Consider the following 19,739-nt stretch of genomic DNA (forward strand, 5'->3'; position numbering starts at 1 on the left):
TTTCAACAAGTTTCGAGTGATTTTTATATCTTTTTTTCCAAATAGTTCAAGAAAGACTACTAAAAATTAGCAATATTTTGCACTGTTATCCAATTTGATAAATCAGAAACTAGTGACAGTGCCGTATTTTACAAACCCCGTTTCTATATGAGTTGGGAAATGGTGTTGGATGTAAATATAAACGGAATACAATGATTTGCAAATCATTTTCAACCCATATTCACTTGAATATGCTACAAAGACAACATATTTGATTTTCAAACTGATAAACACTTTTTTTTGCAAATAATCATTAACTTTAGAACTTGATGCTAGCAACACGTGACAAAGAAGTTGGGAAAAGTGGCAATAAATACTGATAAAGTTGAGGAATTCTCATCAAACATTTGGAACATCCCACAGGTGAACAGGCTAATTGGGAACAGGTGGGTGCCATGATTGGGTATAAAAGCAGCTTCCGTGAAATGCTCAGTCATTCACAAACAAGTATTGGGAAACGGTCACCACTTCGTGAACAAATGCGTAAGCACATTGTCAAACAGTTTAAGAACAACATTTCACAACGAGCTATTGCAAGAAATGTAAGAATTTCACCATCTACGGTCCGTAATACCATCAAAAGGTTCAGAGAATCTGGAAAAAACACTGCACGTAAGCGATGATATAACGGACCTTCGTTCCCTCAGGCGGTACTGCATCAACAAGCGACATCAGTGTGTAAAGGATATCACCACATGGGCTCAGGAACACTTCAGAAAACCACTGTCAGTAAGTACAGTTTGTCGCTACATCTGTAAGTGCAAGTTAAAACTACTATGCAAAGCCAAAGCCATTTATCATTGACACCCAGAAACGCCGCCGGCTTTGCTGGGCCCGGGTTCAGCTAAGATGGACTGATGCAAAGTGGAAAGGTGTTCTGTGGTCTGACGAGTCCACATTTCAAATTGTTTTTTGGAAACGGTGAACGTCGTGTCCTCCGGACCAAAGAGGAAAAGAACCATCAGGACGGTTCAAGGTGCAAAGTTGAAAAGCCAGCATCTGTGATGGTATGGGGGTGCATTAGTGCCCAAGGCATGGGTAACTTACACATCCGTGAAGGCACCATTAATGCTGAAAGGTCCATACAGGTTTTGGAGCAACATACGTTGCCATCCAAGCAACGTTATCATGGACGCCCCTGCTCATTTCAGCAAGACAATGCAAAGTCACTTGTTACAGCAGCGTGGCTTCATAGTAAAAGAGTGCGGGTACAGGACTGGCTTGCCTGTATTCCAGACCTGTCTCCCATTGAAAATGTGAGGCGCATTATGAAGCCTAAAATACCACAACGGCGACCCCGGACTGTTGAACAACTTAAGCTGTACTTAAAACAAGAATGGGAAAGAATTCAACCTGAAAAGCTTCAAAAATGTGTCTCCTTAGTTCCCAAACGTTTGAGTGTAGTTAAAAGAAAAGGTGATGTAACACAGTGGTGAACATGCCCTTTCCCAACTACTTTGGCATGTGTTACAGCCATGAAATTATAAGTTAATTATTATTTGCAAATAAAAAATAAAGTTTATGAGTTTGAACATCAAATATCTTGTCTTTATAGTGCATTCAATTGAATATGGGCTGAAAAGGATTTGCAAATCATTGTATTCTGTTTATACTTACATCTAACACAATTTCCCAACTTATATGGAAACGGGGTTTGTACTTGTTTAGCTCTTTTTTTTTCAACCAAAAAATGCTTTGCTCTGATTAGTACTTGAATTAATAAAAATGTTCACAGGGGGTACATCACTTAAAAAAGGTTGAGAACCACAGACCTATTGTAGCGGTAACAATTATGCACCTGTATGCAGCTTTTTAAAGGAGAAGCGTGAAAGACAGCAATTGAGGTAGACTGAGGCAATTGAGAGGGTGGGGATCTACTTAGAGTGTTGACATTGCAGGAGGCTCTGTGTGTGTGTGTGTATGAAAGTGTCAGAACATAATCCTCTCCCCGCTCTCATTGGGGTTTTAATGCGGGTGCTATTTCCATAAACCTGCCTCCTACATCACTGCCAGCCTCTCACGTTTGTCCCCCCACCCCAACCCCCCCGCCTAGGTCGAGTGCAATAATAAAAACGGACGATACCGAAGGTACTCAGCGGAAACCGTTTCTTGGGTAGTACAAAGATGCACAATGTGCAGCAGACATGTGGACGTGACTCCGATTATGTTGGTCTTGCGGTCGCCAGATTCTGGGAGACTGAAAGGAAAGTGTCTCCCTCCCCTCTTCGACTTCCATAAACGTGGATGCATATGCAAAAGTGCAATATATTTATCTGTACAGTAATCGTATTCATATCTGCACCTTATTGCTTTTTTATCCTGCACCACCATGAGCTAATGCAACATTTTGTTCTTATCTGTACTGCAAAGTTCAAATTTGAGTCACAATAAAAAGGAAGTCTAAGTCTACTTGACCCTCCCCCTTGGCTCTAGCAATGAGTGCCCATCCATCCATCCATTTTTTCTACCGCTTGTCCCGTTTGGGTTAGCGGGGGGTGCTGGAGCCTATCTCAGCTGCATTCCGGCGGAAGGCGGGGTACACCCTGGACAAGTCGCCACCTCATCACAGGGCCAACACAGATGGTGCCATGGCAAACTATTGCAAATACACCCAGTATGCATATGAATTGATTAACATGGACCCCGACTTAAACGAGTTGAAAAACCTATTCGGGTGTTACCTTTAAGTGACCAATTGTAAGGAAATGTACTGTCCAATCTACTAATACAAGTTACAAATCAATCAATCAAAAGACTTGGATCGAGTCTCACTATGTCATCAACCCTCGCCGTTTCCCAGCAGATGTTGGTTTACTTTCAAGATGCCGTGACACGCGATGTTCTTTTTATGTTTTCGCCTGTGTTTATTAAGAAAAAGACTATTGAGAAGACGACACTCCGGAATTTGCAACCATGTTGCACGGCCCATTAAATGTTTTTTTTTTTTTTATTGTAATAGTTTTATTATCATGTTAAGTCTAGGTTGTACGGTATACTGTTATTAGTATAGTACCACCATACTAATCAATCATATTCGGTACTATATCGCTTCTGAAACGTACTGGACTTTGAATACGACCAATGTATGATCCTGTAACGACTTGGTATCGGATCAATGCCCAAATTTGGGGTATCATCCAAAACTAATGTAAAGTATCAAACAATTGAAGAATAAGTGTGTGGAGGAAGCCGTGGTCATCGTGTTTGCTGCAGGAATGGGGTGTGTATGGACCAGCCTCGAAGCACAACTGCAAGATGATTGGATTACCCAGCTGGGAACCATCATCCAATCCCCTGCCATGCTTAGCAGCAGCCGGCCCGACACACGGGGGAAATGTTGGAGTTGCGGATGGGCAGACACACGCGTACGAGAGTCGTAGAAGAAGAAGACCAGAGTGACTGAAACGTTACGGAGCAGGAACTGAAAAGTTGTGTGCTATCATAACATGTGTGAGCTGCCAATAGAGGACATTGTTGATTACACCAGACATCCGGACTAGCGTGAACGCTTTTTCAGCGTCAGGAGTCATCCACTAGGGAGAGAGACCTCCACAAATTGATTATTGCATTTTAACAGAAGTGTAGATAGAACATGTCAATAGAGAAAGTAATAAGCTATTAACCGTAAATGAACAATTAGATTAACAATTCATTTTCTACCACTTGTCCTTAATTTTGACAAAATAATAGGATTGAAAATGACACAATATGTTACTGGATATGTCAGCAGCTAAACTTGGCGCCTTTGTTTGATTACTTACTAATAAAAGACTGTTGACTATTTTATTTAAGAAAAAACTTGCAATAAGAAACATGTTTAATGTACCCTAAGATTTTGGTTAAATTATAGCCAATAATGCAATTGTTTTGTGGTCCCCTTTATTGAGAAAAGTACCGAAAAGTATCGAAAAAATGTGGCTACCAGTGCCAAAATATTAATATCAGAGCAACATTAAGTCATAATCGAAAGCAAAATGTGATTGATTGTCCAGCCCTACTCACAAGTCCCAATCCTTAAATCACTTGTGAAAATTGCCAAATCCAATAAATCCAATAAAACTTGTCAAACCAAACCAACCTTAACCATATTAAAGGGGAACATTATCACAATTTCAAAAGGGTTAAAAACAAAAATCAGTTCCAAGTGGCTTGTTTTATTATTCGAAGTTTTTTTCCCAAATTTTATACCTCCGGAATATCCCTAAAAAAGCTTTAAAGTTCTTGATTTTCCCAATTTGCGATGCGACTGTCCATTTCCCTGTGACGTCATACAGGGCTGCCAATACAAACATCATGGCGGTTACCACAGCAAGATATAGCGACATTAGCTCGGATTCAGACTCGGATTTCAGCGGTTTAAGCGATTCAACAGATTACGCACGTATTGAAACAGATGGTCGGAGTATGGAGGCAGATAGCGAAAACGAAAGTGACGAAGAAATTGAAGCTATTGAGCGAATTCGGCCATAGCATGGGAGTACCTAATGAAGTGGCCCATAGCATGGCTGCCTTATTAGCATCGCCGGTAAAATGTGCAGACCAAACGATCAGGACTTTCGCATCTTGTGACACTGGAGCAACTTAAATCTGTCGATCGGTAAGTGTTTTTTTCGCATTAAAAGTGGGTATCTAGTTTCAAATGTACATACAGCTAGCGTAAATAGCATGTTAGCATCGATTAGCGTAGCATGTTAGCATCGATTAGCTGGCAGTCATGCTGCGACCAAATATGTCTGATTAGCACATAAATCAACAAAACTCACCTTTGTGATTTTGTTGACTTAATAGTTGCAAATGTGGCGCAGTGGAAGAGTGGCCGTGCGCAACCCGAGGGTCCCTGGTTCAAATCCCACCTGGTACCAACCTCGTCACGTCCGTTGTGTCCTGAGCAAGACACTTCACCCTTGCTCCTGATGGGTGCTGGTTGGCGCCTTGCATGGCAGCTCCCTCCATCAGTGTGTGAATGTGTGTGTGAATGGGTAAATGTGTAAGTAGTGTCAAAGCGCTTTGAGTACCTTGAAGGTAGAAAAGCGCTATACAAGTACAACCCATTTATTTATTTATTTAAATGCATCTGCAGGTTATCAATACATCTCTGTGCCAGGTCTGTCTTAGCATCGCCGGTAAAATGTGCAGACACAATGGCACATTCAATGGGGGTCTGGCGGAAGATTTCTTGCCAGTGGTGCAACTTGAGTCCCTCCCTGTTAGTGTTGTTACACCCTCCGACAACACACCGACGAGGCATGATGTCTCCAAGGTTCCAAAAAAATAGTCGAAAAAACGGAAAATAACAGAGCTGAGACCCGGTGTTTGTAATGTGAAAATGAAAACGGCGGCTGTATTACCTCGGTGACGTCACGTTCTGACATCATCGCTAAAAGACCGATAAACAGAAAGCCGTTTAATTTGCCAAAATTCGCCCATTTAGAGTTCAGAAATCGGTTAAAATTACATTGTCTTTTTTCTGCAACATCAAGGTATATATTGACGCTTGCATAGGTTTGGTGATAATGTTCCCCTTTAAGGATGTATGATTGTGTCATTACGCTGTGATTAGCCGTTCTTTTAGGCTCTCACGTAGACCCCTCCTGTTATTTCTATCCACTTCGGAATTTTGTGCTCATTCTATGAATAAAGACTTTCATGCGGTAATTTGCCACAGGAGGATGCAAACACACTTGCGGTTGTTACGTAATGCAATAAGTAGCTCAGATACAAAGGCAAATAATGAATTCAAAAGTGGTGGGTGGGGTGCCATCACAGCAAGCTGCCACATATGAATGTTTTACTCCCCGTCTATCTGTATCCACATTGGCGGATGGATAGACGAATAGATCCAAGCGGTACCCACACTCACACCTGGTCGGTTGTCAGAGCTTCATGTTTTTATTTTTTTTTTTTGGTTGGCGACCAAACATACATGTCAAGCACTGGCATCCCTGGGGTTCCTTGTGACATCAGCGCTATATTCCAGCCCAGTGCGTGTTCATTAGGCCATGCTGTTCCTTTCAGCGGCTAACAAGATTAAAGAGTGCGTAACACAAATAAGAGCACAACCAAGAACTCCCAACAGGGTCCAAACATCTATTTAAAGGCTATCAGATCTTCTGTCAGCAAAAGCATGCTTCTACTCTTTATGTTTTGCATCAAATCCTGAAACCATCTGTGACTTCTGGTTTCCATATGGAGAGGAGGGTATCCAGCAAATACACCATCCAACAATATAAAGGGTATGACTCGACTACTTGTCTATGACCGATGATATGTGACATACTGTTCATTCACACACCGTTGCTTAAGTGCACTTTTTTGGTAATTTCAAATCAAATCAACTTTATTTATAAAGCACATTTAAAATTTACCACAGGGGTAGCCTAAGTGCTGTACAATGGACAGGTTAAAAGATAATACGAAGACAGAGCAAACAACACAACACAAACAGAACATGATAAAAAATAAAACATAAAAACAGGTTCACAGCAGGTGTATAATGGGGCACCATTGCAGGATGGATATCACTTAGTGTTAAAAGCCAAGGAATAAAAGTATGTTTTTAAGAGAGATCCCATCCCGAGCAGAGACCGATGCACAGGCGAGCGGTCTACCCCGGATCCCGACTCTGGACAGCCAGTACTTCATCCATGGCCACGGGACCGGAGGGCGGAATGTTGGAGCTTTCATTGACTCTGATGTAATCAGACTTTTATTTACGTTTATTTAATATTTAGAATGCATTAAAACAAATTCTTGTTGTCTTTCATGTTTGTCAATGATAGGCAAAATTCCAAAAATAAATCCAGTTCCCCTATAAGGTTGATTGATGCAACGTGAGATTCTGAAAATGAATTTAGGGCTTAGCAAAGCAAATCATTAAAAGTGCTGCCAAACATCTTCTATTAATATTGACCGGAATATAAGACGTTATTTTGACTCTCAGAAACAGTCTAAAGCAGTGGTACCCAACCTTTTTTGTGTGTGTGTGTGTGTGTGGGGGGGGGGGGGTATGGGGGGGGTTTGTTTGTTTTTTCCTTTGTCATGAAAAAGGGACGTTTTTGTCATGAAAAAGGGAGGTTTTTGTGGTTTGTGCACTAATTGTAAGTGTATATTGTGTTTTTTATGTTGATTTGATAAAATATATATATATATATATATATATTTTTTTTTTTTTTCAATAAAAATGAATAAAAAAATCTGCAGCCCCGGTACCAATCGCACCACTGGTCTGCAGTATCGGCATGTTGTAGGAGGTGGTGTCAAACAATGTTTCCCCAGGCGAGTCAGCGCTTTTCTTCCTTATCGTCACGCATACAAGTAACCCGGAGAGATGCAACCAGGCTCAACAAAAAGTATATTCTTTGGTTTTAAGGTTTTGAAAAACTTTTAAAAACAGGTCTTGACCAAAACAAATCCAACATTTGGATTATCTTATATGCGGGACAATAGAGTATGTTCCTTAAGGAAACATAATGTAGAAGAAAATGTTCTTCCGTGGTACTTTACCTTAAGAGTCTTTTCAGATAAGATCTGTCTCTCGGTTATTTGCTCTGCTCTACAGTAGACCTATTATGCAAAACCAACATTTCTTACCAATTGCAACCTGCCTATGTGTATTTGGGATCTGCATAACTCCAACATTTTTTTTTAATTAAACGATTTATTTATAAAAACAATATTGCTTTCCTTCATACTTTGCCCCCCAAAAAAATCATTTGGAATTTGCCCAATTTGTGATGCTTTCCCCACATATGACATCAGCAGATATCTCCATATATGGTAGCGATTTAACCAAAGAGCTTTGCGCGAGTACGCCATTGTAATCCGACGCTTTAGTCAATAAGCTCCTTATTTTTCTAGATATTACTGTTTTTGGGGCAGACTGGCACGTACAAGGACGTGCATCCTCTGGTGCCATTTCTAATACCAAGTGACGTATAGGCATCTAGGTCCAAATAATGACAGGGGTCCACGTATTGAAGACCACAGTTCAAAAAGCCCAACGACATGGTATTGATGGCCCGTTCTGCTCCATGCTTCCTCGGCCCACTAAGTGAAGCTGAAAGGAAGATAACATACAGCATGTGAGCCCTCCGACAGCCATCATCATCGTCCGCTTGTTCTATTTCTATGACACACTTTAGCTCAGGAGGAGCGTGGGGGGTGAGAGGTGTGGACTTGTCCGAGAAGTAGGCAAGAAAGGTTATATTGGGAAAAAAAAAAAAAAGGTACAGTGAAAGGATTTCAAACTGCATGCTGTCAGTTACGTATCCTTATTAATATTCATCCCTATTCGGTCAACTAAAATATTGTTGTGATTTAACTGCAGTACCCATCTTATCCTATTCAAGACCACTTAAGATAATGTTACTTTTTAAAGATAAAATCAAATTAAGCAACAATGGATGGAAATACTGCAATTCCATGTATTTGTTTTCTGTCGGTGTAAATATAAGCATTTAATTATGTTTTGTGGCATTTCGTTTACAATCATTACAATTCTAACGGTGTTTTGAAACATGCTTGAAAAATGCGGTTGATGAGCCACCAGTGTCCATCAAAACCCTCCAACAACATTTTATATACACACTGCTTGTCAATAAATAATGTAGTAACAGACATGTTCATAACAATATGTAATATGCACAATATTTACCATATTTTAGTCATTTTATGCATTAATGCAACTTCTTCCCTTGCGCATGTCTTTCTTGCTGGTATAAATGTGGAAATTGGAGCCAAACTATGCTGACATATATGGAGTGCTTACCCAAAGTCAACTTGAAATGTCCTCGGCCAGCTGGACCAAACAGGCAACTCGAATGAGTCACTAGAATATCGATCATGAGACATGCAACACGTTGTCGTGTTAGTACATCTACAGTACACAAGCTGTTGAAATAGCTGTGTACAAACAAAACATGAAATATGGGCTAATACGTTCAAGATTCTGTAATATAATAATTCATGTTTAGTCAGTACAGATCGATGTCCTACCGCATTGTGTTGTGTATTACAAACTCAAAAGCCATTCAACTGCTGACGCAAAAGCTAGTTTATCTCTTACGGCTAACGACTCAGCACGTCGTCTCAAGACAATGTCTTACTAGGCTAGAAAAATAGTTCCTCAGTGTTCGCTCTTACAAAAACAATGTTGCGACTGCTTATTTATTAAACAAGTTAAGTAACGTGAATTAAGTACTGTTGGTGATTTTTAGGTGCATTTTTAAAGTGAAGTGGCAGAATGCATTGCTCCCATTAGCTGTATTGCTATTCACCAAGAACAAGACGATTTTTACAAATTGGAATGCAAAAAAAAATAAATGTATGTCTTATTGTCTCTCATTAAGATTGTGGAAAATAGGCAATACCCCCCCCCCCCCCCAAAAAAAAAAAAAAAATGCAATTCCCCCTTTAAAAGCACAATATTGCTTTTATCGTATATTAGAACTATTGTCTTAATGTTTTATTATTTTATTATATTTTATTGTTCTCTTGTTTTCATGCTCTCCTTTTATTGTCCTGTTGTGCATCATCTTGGCTCAGCTAAAAAATTAAGTTTGAATTGAGTTGAATGAATAATTTACATCCTCCATCCATTTTATACTGTTTGTCCGTCTGTGGTCCCGTGGGGGGCTTTGTTCTATTAATCGAGTCATCAAATAAAACACTGTATACAGCAGGTGTTCCCAAAATACAGCTCGCCAACGTCCAAAATCCAGCCTGTGGGAGATATATATATATATATATATATATGTATATATATATTTTTTTTTTAATCTGTCCTTTCTAATCCATTCTGTACCGATTGTTGCTCTTGGTGTCTCCTAGCCGCTCAGGCAAATCGTATGGTCTAAAAATGCATTTTTCCATCAATAACATGGAATGAAGTGCGCACTCTTTTAGTCATTTAGTGCGCGAAGAATATATAGATAGATAGTACTTTATTGATTCCTTCAGGAAAATAAAAAAACACACATACATATATATATATATATATATATATATATATATGTATATATATATATTCACCCACTAATTGACTGAGTGCAAACTTGTGTGTATATGTATGTGTATATGTATGCGTATGCTCATTTTTTAAAAAACGATTTTTTTTATTCATTTATTATTATTTTTTTTAATCAATCCAACAAAAAAATACACAGCAATACCACAACAATGCAATCCAAATCCAAAACCAAACCTGACCCAGCAACACTCAGAACTGCAGTAAACAGAGCAATTGAGAGGAGACTCAATTACGACACAGAACAAACCAAAAGTAGTGAAACAAAAATGAATATCATCAACAACAGTATCAATATTAGTTATAATTTCAGTTTAGCAGTGATTAAAAATCCCTCATTGACATTATCATTAGACATTTATAAAAAATGTTAAATAAGAACGATAGTGTCACAGTGGCTTACACTTCCATCGCATCTCATAAGCTTGACAACACACTGTGTCCAATATCTTCACAAAGATAAAATAAGTCATATTTTTGGTTTGTTTAATAGTTAAAACAAACTTACATTATTGCAATCAGTTGATACAACATTGTCCTTTACATTTATAAAAGCTTTTTAAAAAAAAATCTAATACTCTGCTAGCATGTCAGCAGACTGGGGTTGATCCTGCTGAAATCCTATGTACTGAATGAATACAGAATTGTTTTGAATCGGAAAAATATCTTTTTTGAATTGAGAATCCCGTTGAATTGAAAAAAAAAATCGATTTAAAATCGAATCGCGACCCCAAGAACCGATATTGAATAGAATTGTGGGAGACCCAAAGATTCGCAGCCCTAATACATATATATATATATATATATATATATATATATATATATATATATATATATATATATATATATATATATATACATATATATATATACATATATATATATACATATATATATATACATATATATATATACATATATATATATATACACATATATATATATACATATATATATATATATATATATATACATATATATATATATATATATATATATATATATATATATATATATATACATATATATATATATACATATATATATATATACATATATATATATATACACACACACATATATACACGCATACACAAGCATTTATATACAGTGGGGCAAAAAAGTATTTAGTCAGCCACCAAAAAGTTATATTTTGGTTTCAAATGACCACACAACATTCTCCCAATCCTCTGCTGTATCATCCATGTATCCATTTTGATATAAACTCAACTCGTCGTGTTTGGAGGAAGAAGAATACTGAGTTGCATCCCAAGAACACCATACCTACTGTGAAGCATGGAGGTGGAAACATCATGCTTTGGGGCTGTTTTTCTTCCAAGGGGACAGGATGACTGATCCGTGTTAAGGAAAGAATGAATGGGGCCATGTATCGTGAGATTTTGAGCCAAAAGTTCCTTCCATCAGTGAGAGCTTTGAATGGTTGACCAAATACTTATTTTCCACCATAATTTACAAATAAATTCTTTAAAATTCCTACAATGTGAATTTCTGGATTTTTTTTCACATTCTGTCTCTCACAGTTGAAGTGTACCTATGATGAAAATTACAGACCTCTGTCATCATTTTAAGTGGGAGAACTTGCACAATTGGTGGCTGACTAAATACTTTTTTGCCCCACTGTATACTCAACTCCACACACACACGCATATATATACATAATTACACACACACACGCACAAAATTGTTTTAACCAAATTCGGCCACGCAGTCAAAAAGTGTGGGGACCCCGGCCAGGTATAGAGTAAAAGCATATGGAAAAATATTTAAAACAAACAACAATGTTCCTGCTTTTTCTTTTTCCCCATTAGATGCACCTCAACATTGAAATTGCACCTTTGTGTATTATTAAAACTAACGAAACAACGCAATCTTGGCTGTTTGCTGCAACACAGATAACGACACCCACACAAACAGCGTTTTTATGTGCGCTCTATTGCACTATGTTTGCATATTTAAAGTTCCGTGCACCCCATGAGGTCTGGATTGCATACATTACTCGATTAATCAATACAACAGAATAGAAAGCATTTTTCTAATAATGGTTTCATCGCAGGCCTAATTCTTTGTATTAGAAGGAAGCAGACCATTTTGAGCTATTGCACCTTATATGTGGCTGTAGAGCCAAGGCTTGTCACCATGCAAAGTTCAAGCAGAGCATTGCACACAATCTCACATGAACTTTGCAAGTGATGCATTTCTGTTGCATGCATTAACCCATCGTCATAACCTTTTTGGAAAAGCCCAGAATCATCGTAATAGCTTCGCAAAAATGAGGCAACCTCTGTCCAATATCCTCCGGAGAACCAGACACAATGCAATCCTAGAAACGGGGCCTTCAAAGGCTGAAGCTGCTGATTGAATTGCTTTCCAGTGTTTCTCATCTCATATATTTTATGAGTAGAGAGGCGAAAAAGACAGCACTTACCCCTGGGAGTGTTTTCTGTTCATGGAGGGCGTTCTGGGCTTTGATGGCGGACTCTCTGGCGCAGTAGGTGAGGAAAGCGCAACCTGTAAAAGAGCAACACAACTTTAGGAACAAACAGACAATAGCACTCAGAAAAGCCCAAACACAGTAAATGCTGCGAGTACAATAGCAGAAATGTGTCGATTTATGTCTCAAAATAAATCAATTTGCCTGGTTTTAGTTCCCTGAAAGAAGGTCCCGAAGGCTACTATAGTGTGCACGCATTCACTAATGGCCGCCCGTGCACACGGCACACAACATCTGTCAGAGAGGAGAGGAGCTATGAGGAGAAACCAGATGGAGTATTGAGCCAATCATTTTCCTGTGACTGTCTGCATAAAGAGATTTGCTTGTGTTTCATTAATGAGTTTTATATGTGCATCAGATCTCCTGCCACTCTCAACCACGGTTTACTGGATCTCATCTTCCAGGAACGAATGCATTCCAGCAGGTGGTGACTTATTATAGGGCCCTAATTATGCAACAGTGACCTTTCAATGATGTTATGACTGTAATATGTGTCCCTAGAGTTAGTCTGTGAGCACCAAACGTGAGAAAAAAATCTATCATTGCCCTTACTTGTTTGCTGCACTTTTGAGAAAAGCGGTCGATTTTAATTGAAGTCATGGGTTTACCCAACACATACCTGATACTCAACTGGAGATATATATATATACATACACACACAAACACATACATACACACATACATACATATATCAATCAATCAATGTTTATTTATATAGCCCCAAATCACAAATGTCTCAAAGGACTGCAAAAATCATTACGACTACAACATCCTCGGAAGAACCCACAAAAGGGCAAGGAAAACTCACACCCAGTGGGCAGGGAGAATTCACATCCAGTGGGACGCCAGTGACAATGCTGACTATGAGAAACCTTGGAGAGGACCTCAGATGTGGGCAACCCCCCCCCCCCCCCCCCCCCTCTAGGGGACCGAAAGCAATGGATGTCGAGCGGGTCTAACATGATGCTGCGAAAGTTCAATCCATAGTGGCTCCAACACAGCCGCGAGAGTTCAGTCCAAAGCGGATCCAAGACAGCAGCGAGAGTCCCGTCCACAGGAGACCATCTCAAGCGGAGGCGGATCAGCAGTGTAGAGATGTCCCCAATCGATACAGGCGAGCGGTCCATCCTGGGCATATGTATACACACACATATACATATACATATATTTATATATATACACACATATACACATATACATATATTTATATATATACACACATATACACATATACATATATATATATATATATATATATATATATATATATATATAAATATATACGTACATATACATACATACACGTATATATACACATACCCATATAAATATATACATAAAAACATACATACATACATACATACGTTTGTATACGTACACTCGTATGTACATATACACATTACATTTTCCTCCATGCGGCCCCTGAACTAAAATGAGTTTGACATCCCTGGTCTAGTATGTGTGATTAATTTTGACGTAACTCTGAAAAAATGTGATTAATCGCGAAAAATTATTGTTGCAGCCCCAATATACAGTCGTAAAGAACATAATGTCATGGCTGTCTTGAGTTTCAAATACTTTCTACAACTCTTATTTTTTTGTGATATAGTGATTGGAGCACATACTTTTTGGTCACAAAAAACATTCATGAAGTTTCTTTTAGGAATTTATTATGGGTCTACTGAAATTGTGACCAAATCTGCTGGGTCAAAAGTATACATAAAGAAATGGTAAATATTTGGTTACATGTCCTCTAGTTTCACTGTAATACGGCGCTTTTGGTAGCCATCCACAAGCTTGTGGTTGAATTGTTGACCACTCCTCTTGACACAATTGGCGCAGTTCAACTAAATGTGTTGGTTTTCCGACATGGACTTGTTTCTTCGGCATTGTCCACACGTTTAAATCAGGACTTTGGGAAGGCCATTCTAAAACCTTCATTCTAGCCTGATTTAGCCATTCCTTGACCACTTTTGACGTGTGTTTGGGGTCATTGTCATGTTGGAACACCACACTGCGCCCAACACCCAATCCTCCTTTTTCATTGCCCCATTTAAAGCACCAGCTCCATTGGCAGCAAAACAGGCCCAGAGCATAACACTACCACCACCATGCTTGACGGTAGGTTTGGCGTTCCTGGGATTAAAGGCCTTACCTTTTCTCTTCCAAACATATTGCTGGGTATTGTGGCCAAACAGCTCAATTTTTTAAAATTACATTTAGACCCATATAAATTCAAAGAACCAAACTTCACTTTTTTTTTTTTTTTTGTGACCAACAACTGTGCTCTAATCACTCTATATTCCAAAATTTAGAGTTGTAGAAATAATGGTAAACTCAAAACAGCCATGACATTATGTTCTTTACAAGTGTATGTAAAAATGTTATCGCGACTGTATATATAGATACACACACACCCACATATATATATAGATGGATGAAATTGTGTAAGAAAGACACGCCTGCTCATCCAGGGTCATGACCTTTGATGTGGCTGCCTATAAAACTGGTGTCAGGGTGGCCTTCACAGTGTCACTGCAGCGCTAACCTAATGATTTCCAATGGCCGCCATGCAAATCACTCAATCACTCACACTCGACCTCACAATGCCTCCTCAGCACGCATCATCTTGTGTGTGCACATAAAAGTGTTGGTCCTATAGGGCAGCAGTGTCCAACGTGTGCCCCGAAGTCTTATTGCTTTGTCATCTATAACAGTGGTCCCCGACCACCGGTCCGGGGACCGGTACCGGGCCGCACAGAAACAATTTATTTATAAACAAACACATTTTCTCTTAAGTTAACTTTCTTAAGTCCCACTAAACACACCAATGAGCTGGTTTATTGATGTATATTTAAGCTCTTGACAGGAAGTCACCATTTATTATAGTACATAAATGCACATTAATGAAAATATACAATTTTAATTTGTCCGGTTGTAGCCAAAGGCTGATTCTCATCAGCAGGTTCATTGTATACAGCTGGGGTTCTTAACCTGTTTGACCTCAGGACCTACACTACAGAGGGACCCGGGGCCCACTCCAATATTAACACTGAATTAGTAATCTTACTCTTGATGATATCAAATAAAATAAAGTACCTACTTAGAGTTCTCTACCTTGTAAAATGATATAAAAGCATGTGTTAATCAAAAAGATTAAATAATTAACTTAAACAAATAAACCTTTGTCTAATCAGTCTGACCTAATCCTAAGTAAATATACATACAATATACATTATGTTTTGCTAAAATAAACTAAATCAAAAATAAATATCTAAACATTGCCTCACAATACGAAGATCCTGGGTTTGATCCTGCGCTCGGTATTTTTGTGTGGAGTTTGCATGTTCTCCCCGTGACTGCGTGAGTTCCCTCCGGGTACTCCGGCTTCCTTCTACCTCCAAAGACATGCACCTGGGGATAGGTTGATTGGCAACACTAAATTGGCCCGAGTGTGTGAATGTGAGTGTGAATGTTGTCTGTCTATCTGTGTTGGCCCTGCGATGAGGTGGCGACTTGTCCAGGGTGTACACCGCCTTCTGCCCAATTGTAGCTAAGATAGGCTCCAGCCCCCCCTGCAACCCCGAGGGGAATAAACATTAGAAAATGGATGGATTTAACCAAACTGTCAAATGAAATTTCCACCTTAGTCATACTTTTTGCGCTTAAAAATGTATATGAATTTTAATTAGGTTGTTTGATATTGTTATTACTGCCACAAAGGGTGGAAGAGTGTCTTACAAGTAAGTACAGTTGTGGCCTATGCGGACCACAGCTAAGAAACACATATTACATTCTAGGGGCGCTCGCGGCCCCATCACTGGTGTATAGTTAGTGTCATCAACGTGCTGGCGACCATCTTTTTGCAAAGAAACACGCCCAGGGCTGCCATTATTTCAGCGTTACATAGTGAGTTGATTTTTCATGCAAATATTCGTTGCTGTTTTTATCTGCCACTGGTAAGAAGACGGTCCGTGAAAAAAAAAAAAAACTGCATACATTAAACCGGTCCCTAGTGAAATAAAAAAGGTTGTGGACCCCTGATCTATAACACAAAAAGTATATGCTTTCGTCCTCTCAAAGGTTCTCATAGTCATCATTGTCACCGACGTCCCACTGGGTGTGAGTTTTCCTTGCCCTTATGTGGGCTCTAACGAGGATGTCGTAATGGTTTTTGTTGTGGTTTGTGCAGCCCTTTGAGACATTAGTGATTTAGGGCTATATAAGTAAACATTGATTGATTGATTGATATGTAGCTTACTACAGTGGTTTTCAACCTTTTTTCAGTGATGTACCCCCTTTGAACATTTTTTTTTTAATTCAAGTACCCCCTATTCATAGCAAAGCATTTTTGGTTGAATAAAAGAGATAAAGAAGTAAAATACAGCTCAACGTCATCAGTTTCTGATTTATTAAATCGTATAACAGTGCAAAATATTGCTCATTTGTAGTGGTCTTTCTTGAACTATTTGGAAGAAAAAGATATAAAAATAACTAAAAACTTGTTGGAAAATAAACAAATGATTTAATCATAAACAAAGATTTCTACACATAGAAGTAATCATCAACTTAAAGTGCCCTCTTTGGGGATTGCAATAGAGATCCATCTGGATTCATGAACTTAATTCTAAAGATTTCTTCACAAAAAAAAAAAAAATCTTTAACATCAATACTTATGGAACATGCCCACAAAAAAATCTAGCTGTCAACACTGAATATTGCATTGTTGTTTTTTTTTTTTTTTTTACAGTTTAGGAACTTACATTCATATTTTGATTATTCAATAAATAGATTTATAAAGGATTTTTGAATAGTTGATATTTTTAGAATATTTAAAAAAAAAAATCTCACATACCCCTTGGCATACCTTTAAGTACCCCCAGGGGTACACATACCCCCATTTGAGAACCACTGGCTTACTATATTCCCTGTACAAAATCCATATCTGTATGTCCTTAGGTCTTTCTATATGCGGTGCTTGATGGGGGAAAAAATAAAGTACATTTACATTCGCTCTTTGCATTATAATTGCGACATTTGTTGTACAGTACGTAGGGCGCAAAGAATAAATCAACAACCCCAAACAAAGCCGATGCATGAATTTAATTTACATGAGATTCCCTGCTCTTTAATGTATGGCTTGATAAGAATTGGCAGGCCACGGGCAAACTTGCCTCAACAACTGCATAATTGGAAGGCAAACAGGCACGGTGCTGCACGGCATAGCAAAGCGTGAGGGAAGGGGCGGGCGGTGCATGATGAAATAGTTTGAAACCCTACAAGAAAGCCGCGGTGGGGACCCTGCTGACAAAGCAACGGGGGAAGCCTTTCTATTGTGAGCATATGATCCTGATAGAACCCTACAAACAGCCTTATCTACCGAGTTGATTCCGCAAGCTCCTCCTCTGCTTTTCTCTTTGTAGCTGCAAAACCCATCTCTTCCTTGCAACACGCCGCAGCTCCCATTTTCTAATGATATATTTTCAAGTGCACCACACCGTGTGTGTGTGCTGAGAAATAGGGCCGAGTCTCTTCATCTCCACTGTGTTGAATTGCCATGTAATTAAAAAGTGAATAAGTGAGTGAGACAGAGGGAGTGCAGTGAGACGAAGCGTGCAGCAGGAGAAAAAAAAAAAAAAGGCTTTTGCAAGCTCACCGTGGCCACAGTTTGGCGTGTGGAATATTCTGCTAATTGCTTTGTCCTTAACCTAAACTATATATAGCACAGAAGTAATGCTAGACGGGTTTACTTGCATCTCTTGGTTCTGGTCTATTTGAGGTTCGGTTAGCATCAAGATTGATAAAATATAGCCAACGTGTGGAAAATTAAAAGGCACTGCAGCAAGTTGCTGTTTCTGCACGGATAAGAACAAGGGAGAAGCTCATATGTGCCAAACTCGAGGCCTGGGAACCGCATCTGGCCCACCACGTCATTTAATAAGCCTGGAATTAATATGCATATTTTCTTATTAGATGTATTAAACTTTCCATTTTGACAAAAAAACAAAAAATACATGTACTACTAACAATTTCATAATCTTTTAAACATGATTTAATAGTACATTACACAGATTTTATCACGTTGGGGGTTGTTCTCCCAGGATGCAGACGGAAACTCCGGAGGCAAGGTGCAGGTAAGACAATGATTCATTGTCAATAATCAGGCAGGAAACAAACAGGCAAAAACTAGCACAGGAATCTCGAGCAAAGAAGCAAGAAATCCTCCGTGACTGTTGCATAGCGCAGACACAAAAGCCAGACAGTATGTGGCGAAAAACAGGAATAAGTAGCTCTGATTAGTGTTCGGGACGCTCACCTGCTTCCGGGCACTAGTCAGAGGCAGGTGAAACTAATTTGCACTCATGGCAACTATTACAAACCTAGGGGTGCACAAAAAAGGAACTGAGGAACATTTTTTGTTTAAAATATATATTAATAATTTAATACCCGCTTGAGTCATGATTTTATATATATATATATATATATATATATATATATTTTTTTTTTTTTTTTTTTTTTAACTGCAAATCTGGTAGCTATATGTGTGTATATATATATATATTTTTAGACCAGTTGATCTGCCGTTTCTTTTCTTTTTCTTCTATGTCCCACTCTCCTTTGTGGAGGGAGTCCGGTCCGATCCGGTGGCCATGTACTGCTCGCCTGTGTATCGGCTGGGGACATCTCTGCGCTGCTGATCAGCCTCCGCTTGGGATGGTTTCCTGCTGGCTCCGCTGTGAACGGGACTCTCGCTGCTGTGTTGGATCCGCTTTGGACTGGACTCTCGTGACTGTGTTGGATCCATTATGGATTGATCTTTCACAGTATCATGTTCTCATATGTTCTCATAGTCATCAGTATCATCAGTATCACAGTATCACGTTCTCATAGTCATTATTGTCACCGATGTCCCACTGGGTGTGAGTTTTCCTTGCCCGAGGATGTCGTAGTGGTTTGTGCAGCCCTTTGAGACACTAGTGATTTAGGGCTATATAAGTAAACATTGATTGATTGATTGATATATATATACATGTGTATATATACATGTGTGTATATATACACATGTGTGTATATATATATATATATATATATATATATATATATATATATATATATTTATTTTTTTATTTTTTTTTAACTGCAAATCTGGTAGCTCAGTGACAA

At 38.8% G+C, this 19,739-nt stretch overlaps 1 protein-coding gene across 6 annotated transcripts in view; it reads right to left on the reverse strand.

Annotated features, from left to right (window-relative positions):
* celf5a (cugbp, Elav-like family member 5a) overlaps nt 1-19,739 on the reverse strand; it is a 781,548-nt gene that overhangs the window by 719,553 nt on the left and 42,256 nt on the right. For all 6 annotated transcript variants that reach the window (XM_061888544.1, XM_061888546.1, XM_061888543.1 and 3 more), the window contains exon 2: nt 12,510-12,592. In XM_061888544.1, coding sequence (XP_061744528.1) covers nt 12,510-12,592 — 83 coding nt within the window. The remainder of the gene's footprint in view (nt 1-12,509; nt 12,593-19,739) is intronic.

The sequence above is a fragment of the Nerophis ophidion genome, linkage group LG26 (genome assembly GCF_033978795.1).
Source record: "Nerophis ophidion isolate RoL-2023_Sa linkage group LG26, RoL_Noph_v1.0, whole genome shotgun sequence".
Taxonomy (NCBI): Eukaryota; Metazoa; Chordata; class Actinopteri; order Syngnathiformes; family Syngnathidae; genus Nerophis; species Nerophis ophidion.